The 22,995-nt window shown below is 54.1% G+C and overlaps 3 protein-coding genes across 3 annotated transcripts in view; all 3 read right to left on the bottom strand.

The window, feature by feature from the left end:
* Positions 1 to 8,620, bottom strand: part of LOC102462471 (mast cell protease 1A-like) — a 9,129-nt gene extending 509 nt beyond the window's left edge. The window contains exons 1-5 of the mRNA XM_075911898.1: positions 8,131 to 8,620; positions 3,188 to 3,335; positions 2,041 to 2,176; positions 400 to 660; positions 1 to 200 (exon numbers count right to left, since the gene is read on the bottom strand). The exon at positions 1 to 200 is cut by the window's left edge and continues 509 nt beyond it. Coding sequence (XP_075768013.1) covers positions 57 to 200; positions 400 to 660; positions 2,041 to 2,176; positions 3,188 to 3,335; positions 8,131 to 8,620 — 1,179 coding nt within the window. The 3' untranslated portion in view covers positions 1 to 56. The remainder of the gene's footprint in view (positions 201 to 399; positions 661 to 2,040; positions 2,177 to 3,187; positions 3,336 to 8,130) is intronic.
* A 1,286-nt stretch (positions 8,621 to 9,906) lies between these two features.
* LOC102462712 (cathepsin G-like) lies at positions 9,907 to 14,849 on the bottom strand. Its single transcript, XM_006112444.3, has 5 exons — positions 14,786 to 14,849; positions 13,727 to 13,874; positions 12,232 to 12,367; positions 11,586 to 11,837; positions 9,907 to 10,053 (listed from the first exon to the last, which is right to left on the bottom strand). Exons 1-5 carry the CDS (start codon positions 14,847 to 14,849, stop codon positions 9,907 to 9,909), a joined length of 747 nt encoding a protein of 248 aa, XP_006112506.3.
* A 3,209-nt stretch (positions 14,850 to 18,058) lies between these two features.
* On the bottom strand, positions 18,059 to 22,995 carry LOC142821371 (mast cell protease 1A-like). Its single transcript, XM_075912275.1, has 5 exons — positions 22,719 to 22,995; positions 21,916 to 22,063; positions 21,282 to 21,417; positions 18,570 to 18,830; positions 18,059 to 18,453 (listed from the first exon to the last, which is right to left on the bottom strand). Exons 1-5 carry the CDS (start codon positions 22,780 to 22,782, stop codon positions 18,304 to 18,306), a joined length of 759 nt encoding a protein of 252 aa, XP_075768390.1. The 5' UTR covers positions 22,783 to 22,995; the 3' UTR covers positions 18,059 to 18,303.

Here is a 22,995-nt window from a genome sequence, read left to right on the forward strand (position 1 = left end):
TCTTCAAGGCAGAGGAGCGAGGCAGAGCCAGGCTGTGCAGAGACCCTGAGCAGGGCTTAGGGCTGCGGCCGACGCATTTTCTTGTGGATCCAATCGATGAAAGTGGAGACTCTCGTGTACACGCCCGGGGGGGTGTCAGGCCCCCAGGACACGATGCCCTGGGCCTTACCCCCACACAGCAGAGGGCCGCCGGAGTCACCCTGCAAAACCGAACAGACCATGGATGGAAAACAGCTCTGAGAGTCATTTCCCCGTTGCTGACTGGCTCGGTGACACCCCGATGGCCTCCAGCCCCTGCTTGGTCCGTCCCAAGCCCAGCCCACGTGTCTCAGCCCGATCACTGACCCACTCTCTCGGAGTGGTGATGCACTAAGAACTCCAAGCCAGGGGCAGATTTACCTGTGCAGAATTTCTGTCGTTCTCTGAGTGCCCTGCACACAGCATGGTCGCCGGGTCATAGTTATCATCATATGAGCACTCCTCGTTGTCCAGTACATCCACTTCCACTTCCTGTAGCGCGTTGGCAGCAGAGGAGTCATCTTCAGGGAAGGTGCGACCCCAGCCGGCCACACGACACACTGTCCCAGCCTCTGTCTCTTCACCAGCACAGGGCAGGGGGATGGCGCCCACCTCCCCGTTCAGTTTTGCTGGTTTAGCCAGCTGGCACACAGGAAGGAAGAAGATGACCATCAGCAGGGCACTCATGGGGAAAGAGTTGGATATTGTCTCCAGCAAAACGGTCCCCTGCAAAATTCCCAGGCTCTGTGGCCACTGGGATCGGGGGATGGGATGGGGTGGTACCTGCAGCAGTGTGAGGTCACTGGGGGTGGGGGATGGGATGGGGGCGGTACCTGCAGCAGTGTGAGGTCACTGGGGGCGGGGGATGGGATGGGGCGGTACCTGCAGCAGTGTGAGGTCACTGGGGGTGGGGGATGGGATGGGGGCGGTACCTGCAGCAGTGTGAGGTCACTGGGGGCGGGGGATGGGATGGGGGTGGTACCTGCAGCAGTGTGAGGTCACTGGGGGTGGGGGATGGGATGGGGTGGTACCTGCAGCAGTGTGAGGTCACTGGGGGTAGGGGATGGGATGCGGGTGGTACCTGCAGCAGTGTGAGGTCACTGGGGGTGAGGGATGGGATGGGGCGGTACCTGCAGCAGTGTGAGGTCACTGGGGGTGGGGGATGGGATGGGGCGGTACCTGCAGCAGTGTGAGGTCACTGGGGGTGGGGGATGGGATGGGGGTGGTACCTGCAGCAGTGTGAGGTCACTGGGGGCGGGGGATGGGATGCGGGCGGTACCTGCAGCAGTGTGAGGTCACTGGGGGTGGAGGATGGGATGGGGTGGTACCTGCAGCAGTGTGAGGTCACTGGGGTGGGGGATGGGATGGGGGTGGTACCTGCAGCAGTGTGAGGTCACTAGGGGTGGGGGATGGGATGGGGCGGTACCTGCAGCAGTGTGAGGTCACTGGGGGTGGAGGATGGGATGGGGTGGTACCTGCAGCAGTGTGAGGTCACTGGGGGGTGGGGGATGAGATGGGGCGGTACCTGCAGCAGTGTGAGATCACTGGGGGTGGAGGATGGGATGGGGCGGTACCTGCAGCAGTGTGAGGTCACTGGGGGTGGGGGATGGGATGGGGCGGTACCTGCAGCAGTGTGAGGTCACTGGGGGCGGGGCGATGGGATGGGGGCGGTACCTGCAGCAGTGTGAGGTCACTGGGGGTGGGGGATGGGATGGGGCGGTACCTGCAGCAGTGTGAGGTCACTGGGGGTGGGGGATGGGATGGGGGCGGTACCTGCAGCAGTGTGAGGTCACTGGGGGTGGGAGATGGGATGGGGGCGGTACCTGCAGCAGTGTGAGGTCACTGGGGGTGGGGGATGGGAGGGGGTGGTACCTGCAGCAGTGTGAGGTCACTGGGGGTGGGAGATGGGATGGGGGCGGTACCTGCAGCAGTGTGAGGTCACTGGGGGTGGGGGGATGGGATGGGGGCGGTACCTGCAGCAGTGTGAGGTCACTGGGGGTGGGGGATGGGATGGGATGGTACCTTTAGCAGCATGATGTCGTTGTTAAGAGTTTTGTCGTCATATTCTGGGTGTGGGATCTGTTGTCTCACTGTGATTTTCTGCTGGGTCCTTTCCTTGTCCTTAATCTTGTGGGCTCCCAAGGTGACATTGATCTCCCTGTGAAAAGCAGGATCATCCCGTGAGGTGTTAGGGGCAGGGTGAGGTGTGGGTCGGGTGCTTGGGGGATTGACATGCCGGGGACAGGGCAGCCAGGGATTGTTAAAATGTGAGATTCCGCCTCCAAATCCGCCATCCGTGGTGGGGGGGGTGTTGCGTAAGGATGGTGGGAACTGGCCTTTTCCTTTTAGGGGACACCCGCTTCCCTGAGACCAGCCAGTGGTGTCGAGCTCCCACTAACCCCTGGTGCTGCTCCCCTCAGCCACTTTGCGCCTGGGTCCCACATCCAGTGACCCTACCCCCAGCTCAATCCAGGCAGGGGACCCTGCCCCACGCTGGGCAATGGGCCAGCCCCAGCTGCGGTCACTGTGACGGCTGGGGGGCTATCTTTTCTATAAGCCAGTGTTCCCTCCTGGCTGCTCTGCGCTGTGCAATTCCCACTCACTCACCCACGTGTGGATTGGCCCAGAGACCCCGTTCCAGCCTGGGCAGAGAGCAAGGCTCTTCCCAGGGGGAGAGACAACGGATAGGAGGCAGAGATGGCCACCTGGCTGAGGGGCACAGCCCGGGAGCGTAGTCAGGCTTGGCTGGGGGAAGCACGAAGAGACTGAGCCAAGGACAGGGGGGTTCAATGGCCTGTGATCCCCATTCCCCCAGGAGGACTAGGCTGTCTGCACTGGCTCCTTGTGTTAACATCTCTCCTGTGCTGTGCTGTGCTGTGCTGTACCTCGGAGAAGCAATAGAACCTTCTATTTGGCTGGCTGCAGATGGGGGGGCAGGATCACGGGCTCCCGAATACGCCATCACACAGCCCCATAGATTTACCCAGTGCGGCAGCTGGGCGGTGGTGGCCCCTAGAGGCTTGCCAACACCCCCTCAGCAGATCAGAGCCCTGGGCTCTGCTCCCCCAGCCTGGCCACCTCTCTGCCCCACCCCTGCCCCCCATGCCGGTGCCAGAGCCCCTGGCTTCCCACCCCCACTGCCCCCACATCCCAGCCCTGACGCACTTACTCCCCCCAGCAGTGAGCAGCCGTCAGCACAAAGTTCTCTTCCACCAGGAACCCACCGCAGCCCAAAATTTTCTTTCCATGTTGTATACGCAGATGGGCCATGTAGGGCCTGGAGTGGGGCCAGGCTTCTCTTCCCTCAATGATCTCACCTGGGGGGAAACCAGGTTCATGCAAAGGGCCCCAGCTCCTCCCTGGGCTGGGCTGGGCTGGGCTGGGACTTAGTCCCCCCTTGAAAAGTGGAGCCTCCACAGCCCCAACCTACCCCCTTGTTAGCTCTGCCCCACACTGGGCCTCCCCTGGGGCCGGAGGAGAAATCAAAAGCTCTGATCTCTCCGTGGCAGGAACTGGTGCCAAATGCACCAACAATGGGTGAGTCATTGCCCGGACTTGCCACAACGGCATTAGTGGCCAAGGTCGAACCCGAGCAGGCCTGAGAACTCCCAGACAGGGACTGGCTGGTTCCAAGGGTGGGGAACAGGACCCGGGGTCTTTCCCAGTGGGTGCAGCTCAGAGCTGCTGTCACTGAACCAGGGGATCATTTTCTTCTTTTCTTCGGCTCTTCCTTCCCTGCACAGTTGCTGACACCGAGGTTAACGGCGCTGGGTGAGACAATCCCCCCCCCCATACACACATCCTCTGTCACAGACATCACCACTGAACAGGGTAGCAACATGCTTTCATCTCTGCTGGGGAGATCTTTCCCACCACCTCCCTGCAAACTTTCTGCCTCAATTTGCCTTTCCTCAGGATCCCTCCCTCAATCCCCTGGTGCTGCCTCTGTGTCACTAATCATGAGTAGTGTGAATGGTGCTAATTTGGAATAAGGATTAGATGTAGATTGTTAATTATTTCATTTAAATATTGCTTTTAATGCCTTTTAATGCTTGTAATGCCTTTTAGTGTCTTTTAATGTTGTTTTAATTGCTTAGTACTAAATACACATATATATACTGATTTTAAAAGTGCTCCTGAATTGTTAAAGGTATGGTTAAGATACTGTGGAAGACTCTTTTGTTCTGTGAATGCTGAACGATATGCATATTGTGATAAGGCTTGATCAACCGGATCACAGTACCCTCTTGTGACATTTGTGCATCTGGTGTTGTCAATGCTGGGAATAGAGAGACGGGGGGAGATCATATGGGGATCTACTCCCCCTTTTTGAGGTTGTTTCTCTTCTTTGAGAATCACCTCCCACTGGGTTTTAGGAGACTGTGCAGATCAGTATCCCCACCTGTTTGTTCATCATGATGCACATTTTCCACCCAGGTTCTACTTCCCAGAATGGCGATTTAACTGGGTGAAGGGACATTTTATTTGTTTGATACCTGGCTGAGGCATCAGCTAGTCTTTTGCCTCTGGGGAACTGGTTGGTGTTTGTGCCACACACATGAAACAAGTCTGAGTAACACCCTGCAGTATAATCTTATCACTTTACCTGCCACGAGTATTTTATTGGAACGATAATGGTCAGCAAATTATGAGTTTTTAGGTGATACTTCACTAGGCACACTTGGAATAAAATTTATCATAATGAATTAGGAACAAAAGAGATCAACCTGTTACAAGCCCTGAGGTAGCACCCACAAAACCCAGTCCCCAAGACCCTCCATTCTCCCCAAAGTCCCAGGGGGCCCTCGACCCAGCTGTACTCACCAGCCCAAGTTGCAGGGTTTAGGAGAAAGACCATGGTGAACAGAAACAAGATGTGGACCTGCATGTTTGCAGTCGGTGCAGGGATGATGCATCTGCAGCAAAGCTGCAGGGTTTGTAGACTCAGTTTAGGTAGAGGGATTCAAGGGGGCAGGAAACGTCACAGTCACCTTCACACTCATCAAAATGCAGTTTTCAACCACAAGGGCTGGGGGGAAGGATAGAACATGTGTCAGCCCAGAAGCAGGGTTCCTGCACATCTGGCTGGATGATGCATAACTGGATGGAGAAGACCCTAGTGGAGACGTGTCCAGCAGGGTCCAGGGCTGCTTTGGGTACCAGCTCATACCTGGGCACATCTGGGCTCCCTGCTGGTGTTTCTGGGATGGCGGTGGGGGTGGGGGAGGGCAGCGACTGATCTCAGTGATGGGTGGGAACAGGGCCTTTTGATCTTTCTGAGGGTGGGGCCAGACCTGAGCTGGGTGGGGCTGGATAGAGCAGGCACCAGCCCCCATCCCAGCAACCACAGGGGGAGGGTTTCTCAGAAGCCCCCCAGGGAGTCTGTGACCACGTGATGGGGATGGGGCTGTTTCTGTAACACCCAGCAACTGGGCACTGTGACTGTGCAGAGGGGAAATGACACAGCGAAGAGACTTGTAGACCCTGCAGACCTGGCTTGTAGCTCCCTTCAGTATCACCGTACACCCGCTCTAACCACTACACCTCATGCCCTTCCCAGAGCTGGGGATAGAACCCAGGAATCCTGGCTCCCAGCCACTATCCTGCTTCAACCCATAGAAACCCTCCCATTCCTGCCACCCTCCCAGTGTTGAGTACACTTTGTGCCAACTGGCGAGGCTCTCCCTGTCCTTCCCAAGTCCTTCCAGTCCCAGCCTCAAAAAACTCACCACACCAAAGATCCTGCTGCCTTGGGGTTCAGCCCTGCCCGGTGTGGGTGGAGACAGTGTAGATGCAGTTTCCTGAGAAACTCCTCTCTACAGCTAGTCTCTCCTGACCAGCTCCCCAGCCATGATGAGCAGACAGATCCTCCAGGAGCTATATGCCTTGGCTCCTTCTGCAATCCATATGTCTGTGTGAGTGCCTGAGGGCAGAAATGAATGTGAGTGAATGGATGTAGGGGTGTATGTTTGTGTGTGTGAAAGAGATAGCTGGTTCCCTCTTTAGTTCAAACCTTTGGTGGCAGCTTTATTTTTGTAGGGCATACAATGGAGTGCTAATTCCCCATGCAATAAACCCATGATAATGTAACCCTGGGTGGTCTCCAGTGGGAATTTGTTGGTGTACCATTATCTGGTGAAGCATGTGGGTCAACCACCACAAGGGGACACTAGTGATAGAGCATGAGTGGGCTCCAGTGGGAATGTTTTGGGGTGGCAGAAGCCTCTGGAGGCAAAGTATTTTAAGGTCTTTCATGGGCCCCCCAGCTTCTGTTTGTGGAGTGCCAGAGTAGGGAACCGCCTGGACATGGTGGCAGCGGTGGGATGTTTAGAAAAGGCCAGCGTTCCTCCCGTCCATCGCAATACGGCTGATAGTGTTTGCGCTGAACTTGGAACCCAGGCTGGACTGCACTTTGGTGCCCCCATTCCCACACAGCAGGAAAGGCCACGGACAGCACAGATCCACACAGAGATGGCTGGATCCTAGTGATATGTTTTTCCTACTTCCCAGGTCTGACAGTGCCAGTTTAGCTGTTGATCAGCTTCCCAGCACTGGCAGACAGAGCTCCAGAAGACAAGGAAACACTCGGGGGATATTAAACTCCATGTTGATTCCAGGGGTCACAAAGTGGCCAGTGACATTAACAAGGGTTCAGCTGGTGAGGGAAAGGGGACATTGACTACCCAGTGTGCTCCAGGAAGGAACTGACTGGACTTAGCTAGCACCTCCTTATATAGCAGCCTGCCGTACCCTGATAGGCTGCAGTGAAAGTTGCCCCTCTACCCTGCTTGGAGGACCTCTCCACTGCTTCCACTGTTGGCCATGGTGCTGAAAGGCCTCCGGCAGGAAGGTTGGGCTTTGTCCGACCCATCATGCTGAGTCAGAGCTGTTTCTTCCACGTAACGGGAGATGGGAAGGCCTGTCTCTCTCTCCAACAACGGACTTCTTATAAGTGTCACTAGGGCAAAGTCTGGATAATTCATCAGGTTTTATTGTTTTTCTGGTTTGGGAATGTGGAATTGATGACTGAGCTGTTCAAAGTGTATTTTTTTTCTTTTCCCTTTAAAAGAGTTTTCCTTTTGTAACTACATTTGAGCCCATGGGGGATCCCTCATGAGTATATCAATTGGTGGCTCTTTTTCATTTAGAGTATGTTTTCATTCATGCTTGCAACTATGGTATTGTTTTGATAACAAAATCTTGTTTTCTTTTTCTAATTAACGGGTATTGTGTCCTGGTGTTATCTTAAGGATGAAATTTCCCAAGTGATTTCTTCTCTGTTTTTTTTTTTACAAATACTTGGATGGTGGCAATGTTTTTTATTCTCCAAAGTCTGGGTATTAAAATTTTGGGCGGAGTTTTTGTACCAAAGCCTGGAGAGATCAGGCTTTGGGGTGCTTTTGTGACCCTCTACTTCTCCATTTGTCATGCCAAAGTGAGGAACAGCCTTGACAGGGAGAGTGAAGAGTCTATTATTCAACATTTCCATCCTATGTATGCATGCAGGACCATCCTTACCCATACGCAGAATATGCAGCTGCGTAGGGGCTCCCAAAAATCTGGGGGCATTGCTAGATCTTAATGTCCACCCACCCACCTCTTCCAGTCCCTGTTTGGGGCTTTGCTTCCTCCGGAGAGGATTAGCTTAACTCCTCCCCCCAAGAAATAGCCTGAGACCCACCAAGACTCAACAAAGCTTACTTACTTACTTACTGCCCGTTACGCCAATGGCGCATAGGGCAGCAACAAAGTCCTTCCACTTCTGTCGGTCGCAGGCCAAAGCGCCTATTGTTCCCCAAGTCTGATGATGGTCTTTTAATTCTTGTTCTACTGTTCGGTGCCAGGTTGTTTTTGGTCTTCCTCTCTTTCTCTTCCCATCTGGTTTCCAGTGGAGTGCAATTTTCGTAATAGATCCGTCTTCTCTTCGTAACACATGACCTATCCATCGCCAGCGTCTTTTCATAATTATAGTGGCCATGTCTTCTTGTTTACACTGAGACAGTAGATCTTCGTTGGAAATTTTATTTGGCCAAAATATCCTGATTATTCTTCTAAGATTCTTGGTATGGAATGTAGACAATTTAGTAAGGTCTCGTTGTATCATGCGCCAACATTCTGCTCCATAGAGAAGCACTGGAAGAACACAGCTGTTGTATAGTTTCAGCTTAGTGCGCACGCTGTACTTTGAGGATTTCCAGATGTTATTCATACTGATAAAGGCATTTCGTGCTTTACTCAGTCTATTCTGAATGTCTTGCTTACTTCCACCATCTGGGGTGATGATACTACCCAAATATACAAATCTATCTGTAAAGGGAAGATCGTTGTTATTGATCTTGATGGGGGTTTGTGTTATAGTGTTCAGAGTCATGACTTCTGACTTCTTCTGGTTTATCTTAAGGCCAACTTGTGAGCTATATTTATTTAATTTATCTGTTTTATCTTGCATATGCCGATGAGTGTGAGAAAGAAGTGCCAAGTCATCGGCAAAATCCAGATCTTCAAGTGTACAGAAAAGCGTCCATCTAATGCTGGTATGCTCCTCCTCAGTCGTACGTCGCATCACCCAGTCAATAACAAGATTGAAGAGCAGTGGCGACATTACGCAACCTTGACGAACTCCGGTCTTGACTTCAAACCATATATCGCTTCCTCCAACACAACAGCTATAATTTTTGTAGAAGCTCCTAATGAGCTTCACCATATGACATGGTATTCCATAGGCCCTCAAAATCTGCCATAATCTGTCTCTGTCAACACTATCAAAAGCCTTTTCAAAGGCTACAAAGTTCACGTGAAGTTGTCGTTGCCATTCTGCACTCTGTTCTATGATGTTACGCAGAGCAAAGATCTGTTCTATACAACGCCTACCTTTTCTAAAACCTGCCTGCTCCTTCCTCAGCGTTTCATTAACTGCTGTTGATATTCTACCTATGATGATTTTAGCGAGGATCTTGCTGGGTATTGACAGAAAGGTAATTCCACGCCAGTTGTTACAATTGCTGTGTGCGCCCTTCTTTGGGATCTTGATAATCACCCCTTTAGTCCAATCCTCCGGTACGCAGGCTTCTGTCCAAACTGTTCTGAAAAGTGGTTCCAGTATTCCAGCTGCTGTCTCTGGGTCTATTTTGAAAAGTTCTGTATTCAAGTTGTCCTTTCCTGGGGTTTTGTTGTTCTTCAGTTTCTTGATTGCTGATATAATTTCTTCTTTGGTAGGTAGATCGATGTTAATATCTAAATCTGTCTCCCTTCCACATATATTAACACCTTCTTCCGATGATTCTCTGTTAAGTATTTCTCAACAAAGCAGTGTGTGTCTATTTTAAAAGTTCAACAATGGCAGAGCTGTGCACTCATTGGGACAGTCAGGGGTCACTGTTTCCACAACAGATGAATTCCGGCTGAGCCTGTACAAACAGAAGCAGCCGGGGATCCAGACACGCACACACGAAAACTTCCGCATCAACCATTTTATTGTACCACAAGGGAGGAAAAAAGCAATTGAAAAGGTCAGATAAGGGACCTGTTCCCTGTAGCCTTGATCTGATCCCAGGAAGGGGAGAATGGATGGCTCATGGATGGAATGGGAGAAGGACCTTCCTTTTCTAGGGGGCTCCTTAATCACCTTTTAACCGAGTTTTTTGGCACCATCACATCGTGTTTGATAGAAAGAATCTGATCCCTGCTCTAAAATCCCATAGAATAGACCAAAAGATCTCCCCGAGATACAAAGGAGTTTTATCCCAGCCTCTACGAATGACTTCCTCCACCCGCAATCCATTCTGAGACCAATCCATTCAGAGCATTTTTATAGAGTAACGAAGAGACCCTGCATTAGTCCATGGCTGGGAGGAGCCAGGCAAAAAGCCAGGAATACGGGTGTATCCATTAAAGCTGGTTCTGAAGAATGGTTCGGATCCAGGGGACAAAGGTGGTGAGTCGTGTGAACACGCTTGGATCCCACAATTCCGCATCAACGTATGAAGCGATGCCCTGAGCCACTCCCTCACAAACCAAGGGGCCACCAGAATCCCCCTGGAAGGAAGAAGAACCACTGTTACATCTTGCACATCTGCAGCACCGGTTTTTATCTGCACACCTGATCGCATCAGCGCGGAGGTTTACATAATTGGTAGGAAATTGCTTTTGTGTTAAAACATGGCCTTTGGCAAATGGAGCAAAAATGATCATGTGTTGTTGTGTTTCCTTTTTTGTTTGGATAGCACTAGCTGGATTAGACAGTGATTGGTAGAGTTCAGTGTGATTTGGATGTGTTTGTAATGGGTACAAAGGGGCAGAATGAAGCCAGACAGAGGTTGTGTTGGGTAGGATTTGAATTGGGTGCAATGGGAGTAGGATAAGTTTGGGTAGATTTTAGTAGGAAGAAGAATGTTGGGTAGAGCTGGACAAGACAGGTTAAATTTATTAGAGACTTGGTATTGATGATGAGGATAATGCAGGACAAGGGTCAAGTTCAACAGAGTCGTGTTGGATGTGGTTTGAGATTGAAGAAGGGTAAGTTAGAGTTGTGCTGCATATTGTTCGGAGAGGGATTGAATTTGAGGTGGGATTGGTTGGGTTGTGTTGGGAAGGGGATTAATTTCAATGTTGATTTGGTAGGGTTGTTTTGAGAAGGGGATTGAATTAGAGGTGGGATTGGTAAGGTTGTGATGGTGAAGGAATTGAGTTTGAGAAAGGTTTGGTTCAGTTGTGTTGGAGAGGATTGAGTTTGAGGAGGGTTTGGTTGGGTTGTGTTGAAGGAAGATTGAGTTTGAGGTAGGTTTGGCAGGGTTGTGTTGGGGAGGGGATTGAGTTTGGGGCGTAATTGGTAGTATTGTGTAGGAGTGGGATTGAGTTTGAGGAGTGTTTGGTTGTGTTGTGTTTGAGATGGAATTGGTAGGGTTGTGTAGGAAGGGGGGGTTGAGTTTGAGGTGAGTTTGGTAGGGTTGTGCTGGTGAAGGGATTGAGTTTGAGGAGGGTTTGGTTGGGTTGTGTTGGGAAGGAGATTGAGTTTGAGGTGGGTTTGGAAGGGTTGTGTTGGGGAGGGGATTGAGTTTGAGGTGGGTTTGGAAGGGTTGTGTTGGGAAGGAGATTGAGTTTGAGGTGGGTTTGGAAGGGTTATGTTGGGGAAGGGTTGAGTTTGAGGTAGGTTTGGAAGGGTTATGTTGGGGAAGGGTTGAGTTTGAGGTAGGTTTGGTTGGGTTGTGTTGGGGAGGGGATTGAGTTTGAGGTAGGTTTGGTTGGGTTGTGTTGGGGAGGGGATTGAGTTTGAGGTAGGTTTGAGGAGGGTTTGGAAGGGTTGTGTTGGGGAGGGGATTGAGTTTGAGGTAGGTTTGGAAGGGTTGTGTTGGGGAGGGGATTGAGTTTGAGGTGGGTTTGGAAGGGTTATGTTGGGGAGGGGATTGAGTTTGAGGTGGGTTTGGAAGGGTTATGTTGGGGAGGGGATTGAGTTTGTAGTAGGATTGTGCTGCCGGGGGATTGAGTTTGAGGTAGGTTTAGTTGCACCTTCCAATTCCATCCCAGTATTGTTGTCCTGGAACCAGGGAGTGCCACATCAACAGACTTACCCGATAAGGTAATTTTCCGAGGCCACGTTCCCCCACACACAGCATTGTCGAGGTGTTGAAGCGAGGATACGCCTTACACAGATTGTCCTCCTTCACCTTCAGGTCCACCTCATGGAGGGTGTCAGTCGGTGAGTTGAAGGCAGTCCGACCCCACCCTGCCACGCTGCACGTAGGTCCTGGCCTCAACCTGAACTTTGCATTGGGCAGGCGGAGAAGTCGCACCCAGGTATTCAGCACTGCACTGCGTGACAACTACCATGGGGAAGAGGGAAAGCAGCGATTCAAATCAGCACACAGATTGGAACCGAAAAGGTCCAGCACGTCCAACACAAAAGATATGTGCCCACTGCAGGAGTGTGAGGTCACTGGGGGTGGGGGATGGGATGGGGGCGGTACCTGCAGGAGTGTGAGGTCACTGGGGGTGGGGGATGGGATGGGGGTGGTACCTGCAGCAGTGTGAGGTCACTAGGGGTGGGGGATGGGATGGGGGTGGTACCTGCAGCAGTGTGAGGTCACTGGGGTGGGGGATGGGATGGGGGTGGTACCTGCAGCAGTGTGAGGTCACTGGGGGTGGGGGATGGGATGGGGGTGGTACCTGCAGCAGTGTGAGGTCACTGGGGGCGGGGTTATTTATTGAGGGCAGTACCTGTAAAACCATGATATCATTTTCCAGGGTCTTTTTGTTGAATTGTGGGTGTGGGACCCAGCGGCGCACGGGGATCACTTGTCGGGTCTTTTCCTCTTGGCTAACGTTATGGGCTCCCAAGGTGACCACGATCTTCCTGTAAAATGCATGAGCCACACATGCAGCGTTAGGGACAGGAGCCTACATGTGGATGGGGATGGGCACAGGGGTGACATGGAGGGGACCCCCCGCAGCTCGGACCTCTCCCACGCTGATCTCTCACCTAGAGAAACACCAAAGCTGGTGTAAATGTGTCCGGCTATCATACCTCCCCCGGGCAGGTTCTGGCTGGCTCCGGGAGACCGTATCCAAAGCTGTGCTGACAAACCCAGCTCCCTCCTGCTTACAGAATAGGCTCTTCCCAGAATTGGGGAGCAAAGCTTCTGATACGGTCTCCCACAATATTCTTTCCAGCAAGTTAAGGGAATATGGATTGGATAACCGGACGGTAAGATGGAAAGAAAGCTGGCTAGAAGGCCGGGCCCAGCGGGTAGTGACCAACGGCTTGATGTCAGGTTGGCAGGCGGTTTCTAAGAGGGGGTCCCAACCATCAGTTCTAGGGCTGGTTTTGTCCAACATCTTTATGAATGACCTGGAGGAGGGGATGGGTGGCACCCTCAGGAAACATCGTCACAGGCTGGGGACCGACTGGCTAAGCAGTGAACGGGATTTGGGAGCAGCTTGCAACTCCCTGCAGGGGGGTTCCCAAGGGGCTCTAGAGAGGCTGTTCTCAGTGGGGGCAGAACGAGGAACAACGGGCTCACGTTGTAGTGGGGGAGGTCTAGGTTGGAGATTAGGAAAAACGATTTCCCCAGGCGGGTGGGGAAGCGCTGGGCTGGGTTCCCTAGGGAGGGGGTGGAATCTTCATCCCTAGAGGTGTTTCCGTCCCATCTTGACCAAAGGCTGGGTTGATTGAGTTGGGTTGGTCCTGCTTTGGGCAGGGGGCTGGACTTGTTGACTCCTAAGGTCTCTTCCAGCTCTGGGGTTCTCTGATTCTAAATCCATGACGTTCCTCTCCAGGGACTTCAGCATTGTCTGCACCTGCTCGGTCTGCCGTTCCTCTGAGCACCTTCACCCTCCTGTCTTCTCCCAGTCCTGGGTCCCAGCCCCCCATGCACCCCAGGGACGCCTCCCACCGCAATCCAGGCCATTGTCCATGCCGAGCCCCCAGCCTAGTGCTCTGCAGAGCTGCCCTGGGTCTAGGCAAGGGGCCAGATCACTACTGAGATCATTGGCCTCAGCCCCATTGATTTACCCAGCAGTGGGGCTGGGCTGTGAGTTACAGTGGCCCACAGAGACTCGCTGACACCCCCTGACCCCGCAGACCCCGGGCTCTGCTCCCCCAGCCTGGCCACCCACTACCCCTTCCCTGCCCCCCACGCGAGCACCAGAGTACCAGGGTCTCCCTCCCCCACTGACCCCACCATCCCCCACATCCCAGCACGGAGTCACTTACCCTCCCTGGCAGTGAGCGGCCGTCAGCACAAAGTTTGTCTTCACCAGGAATCCGCCACATTTCTTTTTACCCCCCTTGATTTGTATTTCCAGATAGGCCATGTAACGTCTGGAGTGGGGCCGGGCTTCCCGACCCCCAATGATCTCACCTGGGGGGTGGAGGCCATGTTCGTACAAAGAGCCCCCTCACCTCCCTGTTCCCAGCTGAGACCAAACTCCCCATCCCGTAGAGGTGTCCTCCAACTCTGATCCCACCCCTGGGGGATCCCTGGACCTGGATCCCGGCCCCCTGCTCTGCTCTGCCCCACACTGGGCCTCCTATGGGGCGGGAGGGTAAATCTGCCACTATGACTTGGCTGGGTGGAGAATCAGTGCCAAATGCACCAGGACTGAGTGTGTGATCTCGCTGCCTTGAGTGATGGGATTTGGCGGCCGAGACCAAAGGAAAATGACATTTGCCTTCAGTCGAGATTCCTTCCCAGTCCTGTGCTATTTTGAACATCTGATGTTGGGAGCACCCTCTGTGGAAGAAAAGGAGGGATCCTTCCGAACATCTGCTCCCTTTTTCATACCTCTTTGAGAAGCATCTCCAATGGTGGCTCAGGAGACTATAAGTCTGTAAGACTGGACATCCCAAGCTGGGTAGTTACCAAGAAGTCAAATTTTCACCCCCATCCTCTTTCCCACACAGGCATGGCCCCTTCACAAGGGGGATATTCTATGTGGTGACTGTGATATCGGTCTGAGGCATTGGTCAGTTTTTTGTCTCTGGGGAACTGGCTGGTGGCTGCTCCCTGAATGTGACACATGTCTGAGTAACATCCGCCAGTTGAATCCTTTCACTTTACAGGCACACATATGTGTCCAGGACAATAATGGTCAGCAGATTATGAGTTTTCTGATGACATTAAGCAAGGCACGCTTGGCTTTAAATATATCATAATCCTGTAGAAGAGGTAAAAATGGGGACAGCCTGTGACAGATTCCCTAGATACCCCCACTGAGTGCCCATCTCTGAGACGTCCCCCAAAGTCCCACAAGGGATCCCAGCTGTACTCACCAGCCTGAGCCCTGGGGGGCAGGAGAAAGGCCATAGGGAGCAGCAGCAAGATCTGGACCTGCATCTTCAGAGGCTGTACTGGGACGGCCCATCTGCCTCAGGTCTGTGGGCTTTGTAAACTTAGTTGGGGGAAAATCGGGGGGCAGGAAACCTCAGTGTGACACACACTCATCTAAGTGCCTGCTTGGGCCTCGCAGTTTCTAACCACACGGGCTAGGGGGAAGGGCAGACCCTGCATCAGCACAGCAGCTGGGATCGTGCACAGCTGGCTGCCTGGCTAGGTCCCTGCACAGCTGGATGGAGAAGACCCCAGTGGGGCCATGTCAGCAGGGTCCAGGGCTGCTCTGGGTGCGGGCTCACAGCTGGGCACATCTGGGGCTCAGACTCACCTGGCCCTATCCCCGCTCAGCTCCCTGCCGGTGTCTGTGTGGTGGGGACTGAGGAGGCAGCGACTGATCTCGGCGGCGGGTGGGAACTGCGCCCTTTGATCTTTCTCAGGGCTGGGCCAGGCGTGAGCCGGCTGTGGCTGCCAGAGCAGGCATCAGGCCCGATCACAGAGACCGCAGGGGGAGGGCTTCAGAGAACCCCCCCATGACTCTGTGACCACATGCAGGGGATGTGGCTGTTTCTGTGACGTCCTCCCCCTGGGGGCTGTGACTGTGCGGAGGGGAAATGACACAGCAGAGAGACGTAGCCCCTAAGAGACCGGGCTTGTAGCTCCCTTCAGTATCACCGTAGCCTTGCTCTAACCACTAGACCTCACTCCCTTCCCAGAGCTGGGGAGAGAGCCCAGGAATTCTGGCTCCCAGCCGCCATCCTGCTTTAACCACTAGGAGCCGCTCAGCCCCGACAAACTCACTGCACCCAAGGCCCTGCTCCCTTGGGGTTCAGCCCTGCCGGGTGGGGCAGGAGGAGTCTATTCAAAGTTGGGATCTCCTCCAGCCGCGTGCTCCGTGTGAGACGTGAGTGCCTGTCCTGGTTCAGGGAGAACGTCTCTACCCTGATCTACAGCGTCTGTGCTTGGCGGGACCATCCAAGGAATCCCTCAGCCCAGGGATGGCCCGTTCACGGAGTGCTCCCTTCTAGCGAGGAATCATAGATCCATCGAGCTGGAAGAGACCTCAGAAGGTCATCAAGTCCAGCCCCCTGCTCTAGGCAGGACCAATCCCAACTAGAAGAAGTATCCTGGGACAGATTCCCCCCTCCCCGTGCTTTCTGAAATGGACGTCTGGACCCAAAAGTGCACAACTCAGAGATACTTGTGTTACTAGCAAAGGCACACTAGTAAGCTAAATTTAGTAGGACCTGACCTGAGCTGATGTAAACTGCCTTTGTCCCAGGAGGGGGTCCGACCTGGAAGCCCCCGTATCTATCGCCGGCGGATTTCTCCAGTTCGAATAGACACAGACACGAATGTCAAATTTAAGGCTATCTTGTGAATACAACAGATAACCACACAAAACAATAACCCTAAGATACAACGGGGCCATGTAGATTTGTGTGTTCGGCAAAGGGAAATGAAGCCGTGATTTAAATAATCGCGGCTTCATTTAAATTTAAATGGCTGCCCCGCTCTGCCGATCAGCTGTTTGTCGGCAGATCGGGGCAGTCTGGACGCTCCTGTCAACATGAAAGCCCTTTATTGACCTCCCCGGTAAATTTCATCCTACGAGGCATAACGGGGAGGTCGATAAAGGGCTTTCAGGGCGGCGCGGGAGCATCCAGACTAGTGCGCTGAGCCGACAAACAGCTGATCAGCTGTTTGTCGGCTCAGCGCGGCAGCCATTTAAATTTAAAGGAAGCCGCGATTATTTAAATCGCGGCTTCATTTCCCTCTGCCGATCAGCAGACGGAGGCATGTAGTTTAGACACACCCATACTGTCGACAAAGCTTCTGTCGACAAAGAGCGTCTAGACTACAGCCAGTTCTGTCGACAAAGCAAGCCGCTTTGTTGACATGAGAGTGTAGATGCAAAGGACAGTGTAGATGCAATAACACCTTCTGTCGACAGACACTCGGACAGGTCTCCAGTTAGTAACGTAACACAGTTTGCTTAAGATACACAATGTGCAAACCACAATTTGCATGTGTTTTCCCGCTTTTCTTCTGAGAGAGGCTTTCCCGACACTTGGACCATCTACACGGGGCTGATAGTTGGGGAAAAGAAGCCTCTTTCGGAACATCCCTTCTGCCTCGTAAAACGAGGTTTACAGGGATGCTGAAAAAAACCCGTGTCTGTTTTCCCCACACGAAGTTGCATTTTTCTGGTTCCGTTCGGGATTCTGTGTGGTGCTTTTAAACACCCAGTTTCACAAAGCAGAAAATACTTGATATTCTCCAGGTTGGGCTCACAGTTATTTTCCAATTTTTTCCAGGCTCATCGCTTTTGTGCCAAACTCTTCTGAGTCGAGAGGCAGGAGGTGTAACTGGGAACAGGACAATTAGGGTGGCAGTTTGTTGTGTGGTTGCAGCCGGATCAGGATATGAACAGAGAAAAGGTGGGCAAGGGGAGAGCTTTGATTCACACCTGCTGATTGTAAAACTCAGCCCAATTCTCCCCTTCCAGCCAATGTGAGAGGCATACACACATAGAAAAGTATTCTGAGTAATTTTTTCTGCAAAACATGCTACAAACTTTAGAAAAAGCTGGGGGCGGGAGGAGGAAGAAATTGAATATTCTTATTTTGACCACAAAAAAACAAGTTTGGATTGAATTTTCCAGAAAAATACCATAAATGTAGTGATCAATTCCAAAACTGGTTGATTTTTTTAAAAATGTTGTGGTTCTGATGCAAATACTCAGACACATAGTGCTGTAAAAACACAAAGAGGTGGATTAGGATAAATATTTTGTGATCTTATCTCCCCATCTGTCAACCAGCTTGAAATTGGGACTTTCAGATCTGGAGGAAATGTTTTTGTTGGCATTTCAAAGGTTAACCCTCACCGTACCCCAAAAAGAGAGGGTGCAAAAAATCCACGACATTTTTTCCCTTTGATTTTGGGTCAGGTGGAGCTGTGTGTAGAACAGATCAGATGTTTCCCATCCACTTTGTGAACCAAAGCAAACATTGTCAAGGAGGAAAAAACACTGATTTTTGAAAACGTTCGAGACAATACCAAAAAAATAGTCACATGAAACAAAAGAATTTTTAACCACTAGAACAAACACTGTTAAATTCACTCTGTCTGGCTGTCTAGCCAATGTGTCACAGAACTACAGTTAGACAAGGCGGGTGAGATGGTCTCTTTTATTGTACCAATCTATTTTATCCTGCTTGTCTCTCTAATATCTTGGCACCCGGCTGTTCATCTGTAAAGCTCAAACTTCCAACGCCGGTGATGGGGCTTTCTAAAATAATACACATTGGGTGGGACTGATAAGATGCTATTTATTGATTGGCTTTCCCACCAGCCCATCACCATCTCCTCTGGGCTGCAGGCTGGATTTATCCCCAGGGGAGTTCACTGAGGCGTGCCATGCCCATTTTACAGCCAGGAAACTGAGGCAAGTGCTTCAATCCTGATGCTTTCTTATGTTTGCCTTGATCCAGGGGACGTATGCGGAGACGCTGGTGAACACCCTGGGTGGGGACCCGTCGTTTTTGCCATAGGAGACGATGCCCTGGGCTGTGCCGTCACACACCAGAGGGCCCCCGGAGTCGCCCTGTGGAACAAAGGCCAAGACTTACAGCTGGTGTCAGCCGTCCGTCCCGTGGGAGCGGGAACAAGGGTGGAGCTTGGATCTCTGCGTTGCCCCCTGCTGGGGATGGGGAGACTTACCCGAAAGGTCGATTTCTTGACTTCGCGGGGGTCCCCGACGCAGAGCATGGTGGTGGGGATGAAATTGAGATAGCGCCAGCACCTCTCCGCCTCCACCACCTTCAGGTTCACCTCCTGCAGCTTGCTTGGCAGCTCAAAGCCCCGGGCGCGGGTATTCCCCCAGCCCGCCACATTGCAAACATCTTCTGGCATCACCTCCTCATCTTCCTCGGGCAGGGGGACGAGCTGCACCGCCTTGGTCAGCCTGGCCTTCTTCTTCAGCTGTGAGGAAAGAGGGGTGGGGAACAGGGTGGCAGCAAGGCCTCGTGCAAGACTGCAGCCCATGAGAGGACTCCGGCCCACCAAGCTGCTGGGTCCAGCTGGCAGCTGCCTCCCCGGGATCCTTGGTCAAAGAGCAGCAACCACCACTTTAAACACCTGGCTGCTCTCTGTTCAAGAGGCCGGGGCGGGAGGAGGGAGGCATTGCCGGCTAGAAACCCCGCCCCTTAAGCAAAATCTCTCAGCGCCCATTGGCCAGTTTCTGAGGGAAGGGATGAAGTGCCAACAGACAAGCCTCCGACTGCTGCAGACAGGCGATATTCCTCCCCCAGAATCCTCCCTTCCGCACACAGACACCATCCCAGACCCCAGGCCACCTCCATACCGCTCACTAGGGGCGGGGGATGGGATGGGGGCGGTACCTACAGCAGTGTGAGGTCACTGGGGTGGGGGATGGGATGGGGTGGTACCTGCAGCAGTGTGAGGTCACTGGGGTGGGGGATGGGATGGGGGTGGTACCTGCAGCAGTGTGAGGTCACTGGGGGTGGGGGATGGGATGGGGCGGTACCTGCAGCAGTGTGAGGTCACTGGGGGTGGGGGATGGGATGGGGTGGTACCTGCAGCAGTGTGAGGTCACTGGGGTGGGGGATGGGATGGGGGTGGTACCTGCAGCAGTGTGAGGTCGCTGGAGGTGGGGGGATGGGATGGGGGCGGTACCTGCAGCAGTGTGAGGTCACTGGGGGTGGGGGATGGGATGGGGGTGGTACCTGCAGCAGTGTGAGGTCGCTGGAGGTGGGGGGATGGGATGGGGGCGGTACCTGCAGCAGTGTGAGGTCACTGGGGGTGGGGGATGGGATGGGGGTGGTACCTGCAGCAGTGTGAGGTCACTGGGGTGGGGGATGGGATGGGATGGGGTGGTACCTGCAGCAGTGTGAGGTCACTGGGGGTGGGGGATGGGATGGGGCAGTACCTGCAGCAGTGTGAGGTCACTGGGGGTGGGGGATGGGACGGGGGCGGTACCTGCAGCAGTGTGAGGTCACTGGGGGTGGGGGATGGGATGGGGTGGTACCTGCAGCAGTGTGAGGTCACTGGGGGTGGGAGATGGGATGGGGCGGTACCTGCAGCAGTGTGAGGTCACTGGGGTGGGGGATGGGATGGGGGTGGTACCTGCAGCAGTGTGAGGTCACTGGGGATCGGGGATGGGATGGGGCGGTACCTGCAGCAGTGTGAGGTCACTGGGGGTGGGAGATGGGATGGGGGCGGTACCTGCAGCAGTGTGAGGTCACTGGGGGTGGGGGATGGGATGGGGCAGTACCTGCAGCAGTGTGAGGTCACTGGGGGTGGGAGATGGGATGGGGTGGTACCTGCAGCAGTGTGAGGTCACTGGGGGTGGGAGATGGGATGGGGTGGTACCTGCAGCAGTGTGAGGTCACTGGGGGTGGGGGATGGGATGGGGTGGTACCTGCAGCAGTGTGAGGTCACTGGGGGTGGGGGATGGGATGGGGGTGGTACCTGCAGCAGTATGAAGTCACTGGGGGTGGGGGATGGGATGGGGGCGGTACCTGCAGCAGTGTGAGGTCACTGGGGGCGGGGGATGGGATGGGGGCGGTACCTGCAGCAGTGTGAGGTCACTGGGGGTGGGGGATGGGATGGGGGCGGTACCTGCAGCAGTGTGAGGTCACTGGGGGTGGGGGATGGGATGGGGGCGGTACCTGCAGCAGTGTGAGGTCACTGGGGGTGGGGGATGGGATGGGGGCGGTACCTGCAGCAGTGTGAGGTCACTGGGGGTGGGGGATGGGATGGGGGCGGTACCTGCAGCAGTGTGAGGTCACTGGGGGTGGGGGATGGGATGGGGGCGGTACCTGCAGCAGTGTGAGGTCACTGGGGTGGGGGATGGGATGGGGTGGTACCTGCGGCAGTGTGAGGTCACTGGGGGTGGGGGATGGGATGGGGTGGTACCTGCAGCAGTGTGAGGTCACTGGGGGTGGGGGATGGGATGGGGTGGTACCTGCAGCAGTGTGAGGTCACTGGGGGCGGGGGATGGGATGGGGTGGTACCTGCAGCAGTGTGAGGTCACTGGGGGTGGGGGATGGGATGGGGGCGGTACCTGCAGCAGTGTGAGGTCACTGGGGGTGGGGGATGTGATGGGGGCGGTACCTGCAGCAGTGTGAGGTCACTGGGGGTGGGGAGATGGGATGGGGGCGGTACCTGCAGCAGTGTGAGGTCACTGGGGGTGGGGGATGGGATGGGGTGGTACCTGCAGCAGTGTGAGGTCACTGGGGGTGGGGGATGGGATGGGGGCGGTACCTGCAGCAGTGTGAGGTCACTGGGGGTGGGGGATGGGATGGGGCGGTACCTGCGGCAGTGTGAGGTCACTGGGGGTGGGGGATGGGATGGGGTGGTACCTGCAGCAGTGTGAGGTCTCTGGGGGTGGGGGATGGGATGGGGTGGTACCTGCAGCAGCATGATGTCATTGTTTATAGTTTCCCTGTTGTACTGCGGGTGGGGGATCTGCCGGCGCACGGGGATCACTTGCTGACTCGGTTCCCGTTGTCTGATGTTGTGGGCTCCCAGGACGACAGTGATGTTGCTGTAAAAGCCGAGAGCAGCGCATGGGGAGTTAGGGGCAGGGGATGGACACGTGGTTTTCTGGCTCAGAATTCTGATTGTGGGGGGTCAGGACGGCCTGGGGCTCAGATTCCCCTTGTTCCATCTTCCCACCTGTCCAGCCCTTCCAGCCCGATGCGGATCGGGGTGTGCACTGAGCTCCCCCAGCCCAGCACCATGCAGAGCTGGCCTGGGGCGGGGACACTTCCCTGCCCCACAGGGGCCATGGGCCAGACCAATCTGAGATCAGTGGCCACAGCCCCATTGATTTACCCAGAGTTAGGGTTGGTCCGTGTGTTGCATAGGCCCCTAGAGACTCACCAATGCCCCTTAAGCAGATCAGAGCTCTGGACTCTTCCTCCTCCCTCCCCACGTAGCCATCCTCTGCCCTTCCCTATCCCCACGCCAGCACCAGAGCTCCCGGTTCTCCCTCCCCCACTGACCCTGACCTGCCCCCACATCCCAGCCCAGAGGCACTTACCGTCCCTGGCAGTGAGCGGCCGTCAGCACAAAGTTCTCCGCCACCAGGAACCCGCCACAGGAACAAATCTTGTCTCTAATTTGTTTTTTCAGACAGACCATGTAGGGTCTGGAGTGGGGCTCAGCTTCATGCCCCCCGATGATCTCACCTGGGGGGAGATTAGGTTCAAACAAAGAGCCCGCTCACCTCTCTGGGCTCGGAGCAAGGGGAACTCCCACAACCTCATCTGTGATGCTCGCCCTGGGAGGTCCCTTGAACAGGATCCCTGGCCCCTGCTCTGCCCCATACTTGGGCTGGAGTGTCGATCAAAAGGTCTGATCTCTCTGTGCCAAGTGCACTGGGAGGGTGTCAGTAACCGTATGGATTTATCATAATGGATTTGGTGGCCAAAGTGACCCCAGAGCAGACCAAGGGACAGGCTGGGTGTGGGGATGGGGAATGGGACCTACATCCTGACCCAGATTACACCTGGATGAGGCATCGGCTAGTCTTTTGTCCCTGGAGAACCACTTTATGGTGGTGCCACACACTTGGAACATCCCATAATAACACCACATAGTACCATTTCATCACTATACCTGCCACAGCTATTTTAGTGGGACACTAATGGTCAGCAAATTATGGGTTTTTGGGTGATCCTTCACAAGGCACACTTGGACTAAAATGTATCATAATCCTGCATAAGTGGGGGACAAAGGGGTCCATCCTGTCACAAGCCCTGAGTGAACATCCACTGAACCCAGTCCCTGAGAACCCCTATTCACCCCAAACTCCCAGGTCCCCCCAAACCCAGCTGTACTCACCAGCCTGAGTCCCAGGGAGCAGGAGAAAGGCCATGGGGAGCAGAAACAAGATGTGGACCTGCATGTTTGCAGTCAGTGCAGGGACGGTGACTCTGCTGCAGGCCTAGGGGCTATATAGGCTCAGCTTGTGGAGAATTCAAGGGGGCAGGAAACCACTAAGTCACCCACACGTTCTAATTGCAGGGCTCAGGTGTTTGTTTCCAGCCACTGAAGGCCACACAGGCTGGGGGGAAGAATAGAACATGTCAGCCCAGTAGTTGGGTCCCTGCACAGCTGG

This window comes from Pelodiscus sinensis, chromosome 30 (assembly GCF_049634645.1).
Source record: "Pelodiscus sinensis isolate JC-2024 chromosome 30, ASM4963464v1, whole genome shotgun sequence".
In the NCBI taxonomy this organism is placed as follows: Eukaryota; Metazoa; Chordata; order Testudines; family Trionychidae; genus Pelodiscus; species Pelodiscus sinensis.

Excerpts from the sequence above, each read along its gene's own strand:
- LOC102462712 (XM_006112444.3), bottom strand. The coding sequence starts at position 14,849 with ATGCAGGTCCAGATCTTGCTGCTGCTCCCTATGGCCTTTCTCCTGCCC. Across the intron at positions 13,875-14,785 it reads GCCCCCCAGGGCTCAGGCTG|GTGAGATCATTGGGGGTCGG; the intron begins GTGAGTACAGCT and ends TCCACCCCCCAG. Across the intron at positions 10,054-11,585 it reads TCGGAAAATTACCTTATCGG|GGGGATTCTGGTGGCCCCTT; the intron begins GTAAGTCTGTTG and ends TCTTCCTTCCAG.
- LOC142821371 (XM_075912275.1), bottom strand. The coding sequence starts at position 22,782 with ATGCAGGTCCACATCTTGTTTCTGCTCCCCATGGCCTTTCTCCTGCTC. Across the intron at positions 22,064-22,718 it reads GCTCCCTGGGACTCAGGCTG|GTGAGATCATCGGGGGGCAT; the intron begins GTGAGTACAGCT and ends ATCTCCCCCCAG. Across the intron at positions 18,831-21,281 it reads ATGACATCATGCTGCTGCAG|CTGAAGAAGAAGGCCAGGCT; the intron begins GTACCACCCCAT and ends CTTTCCTCACAG.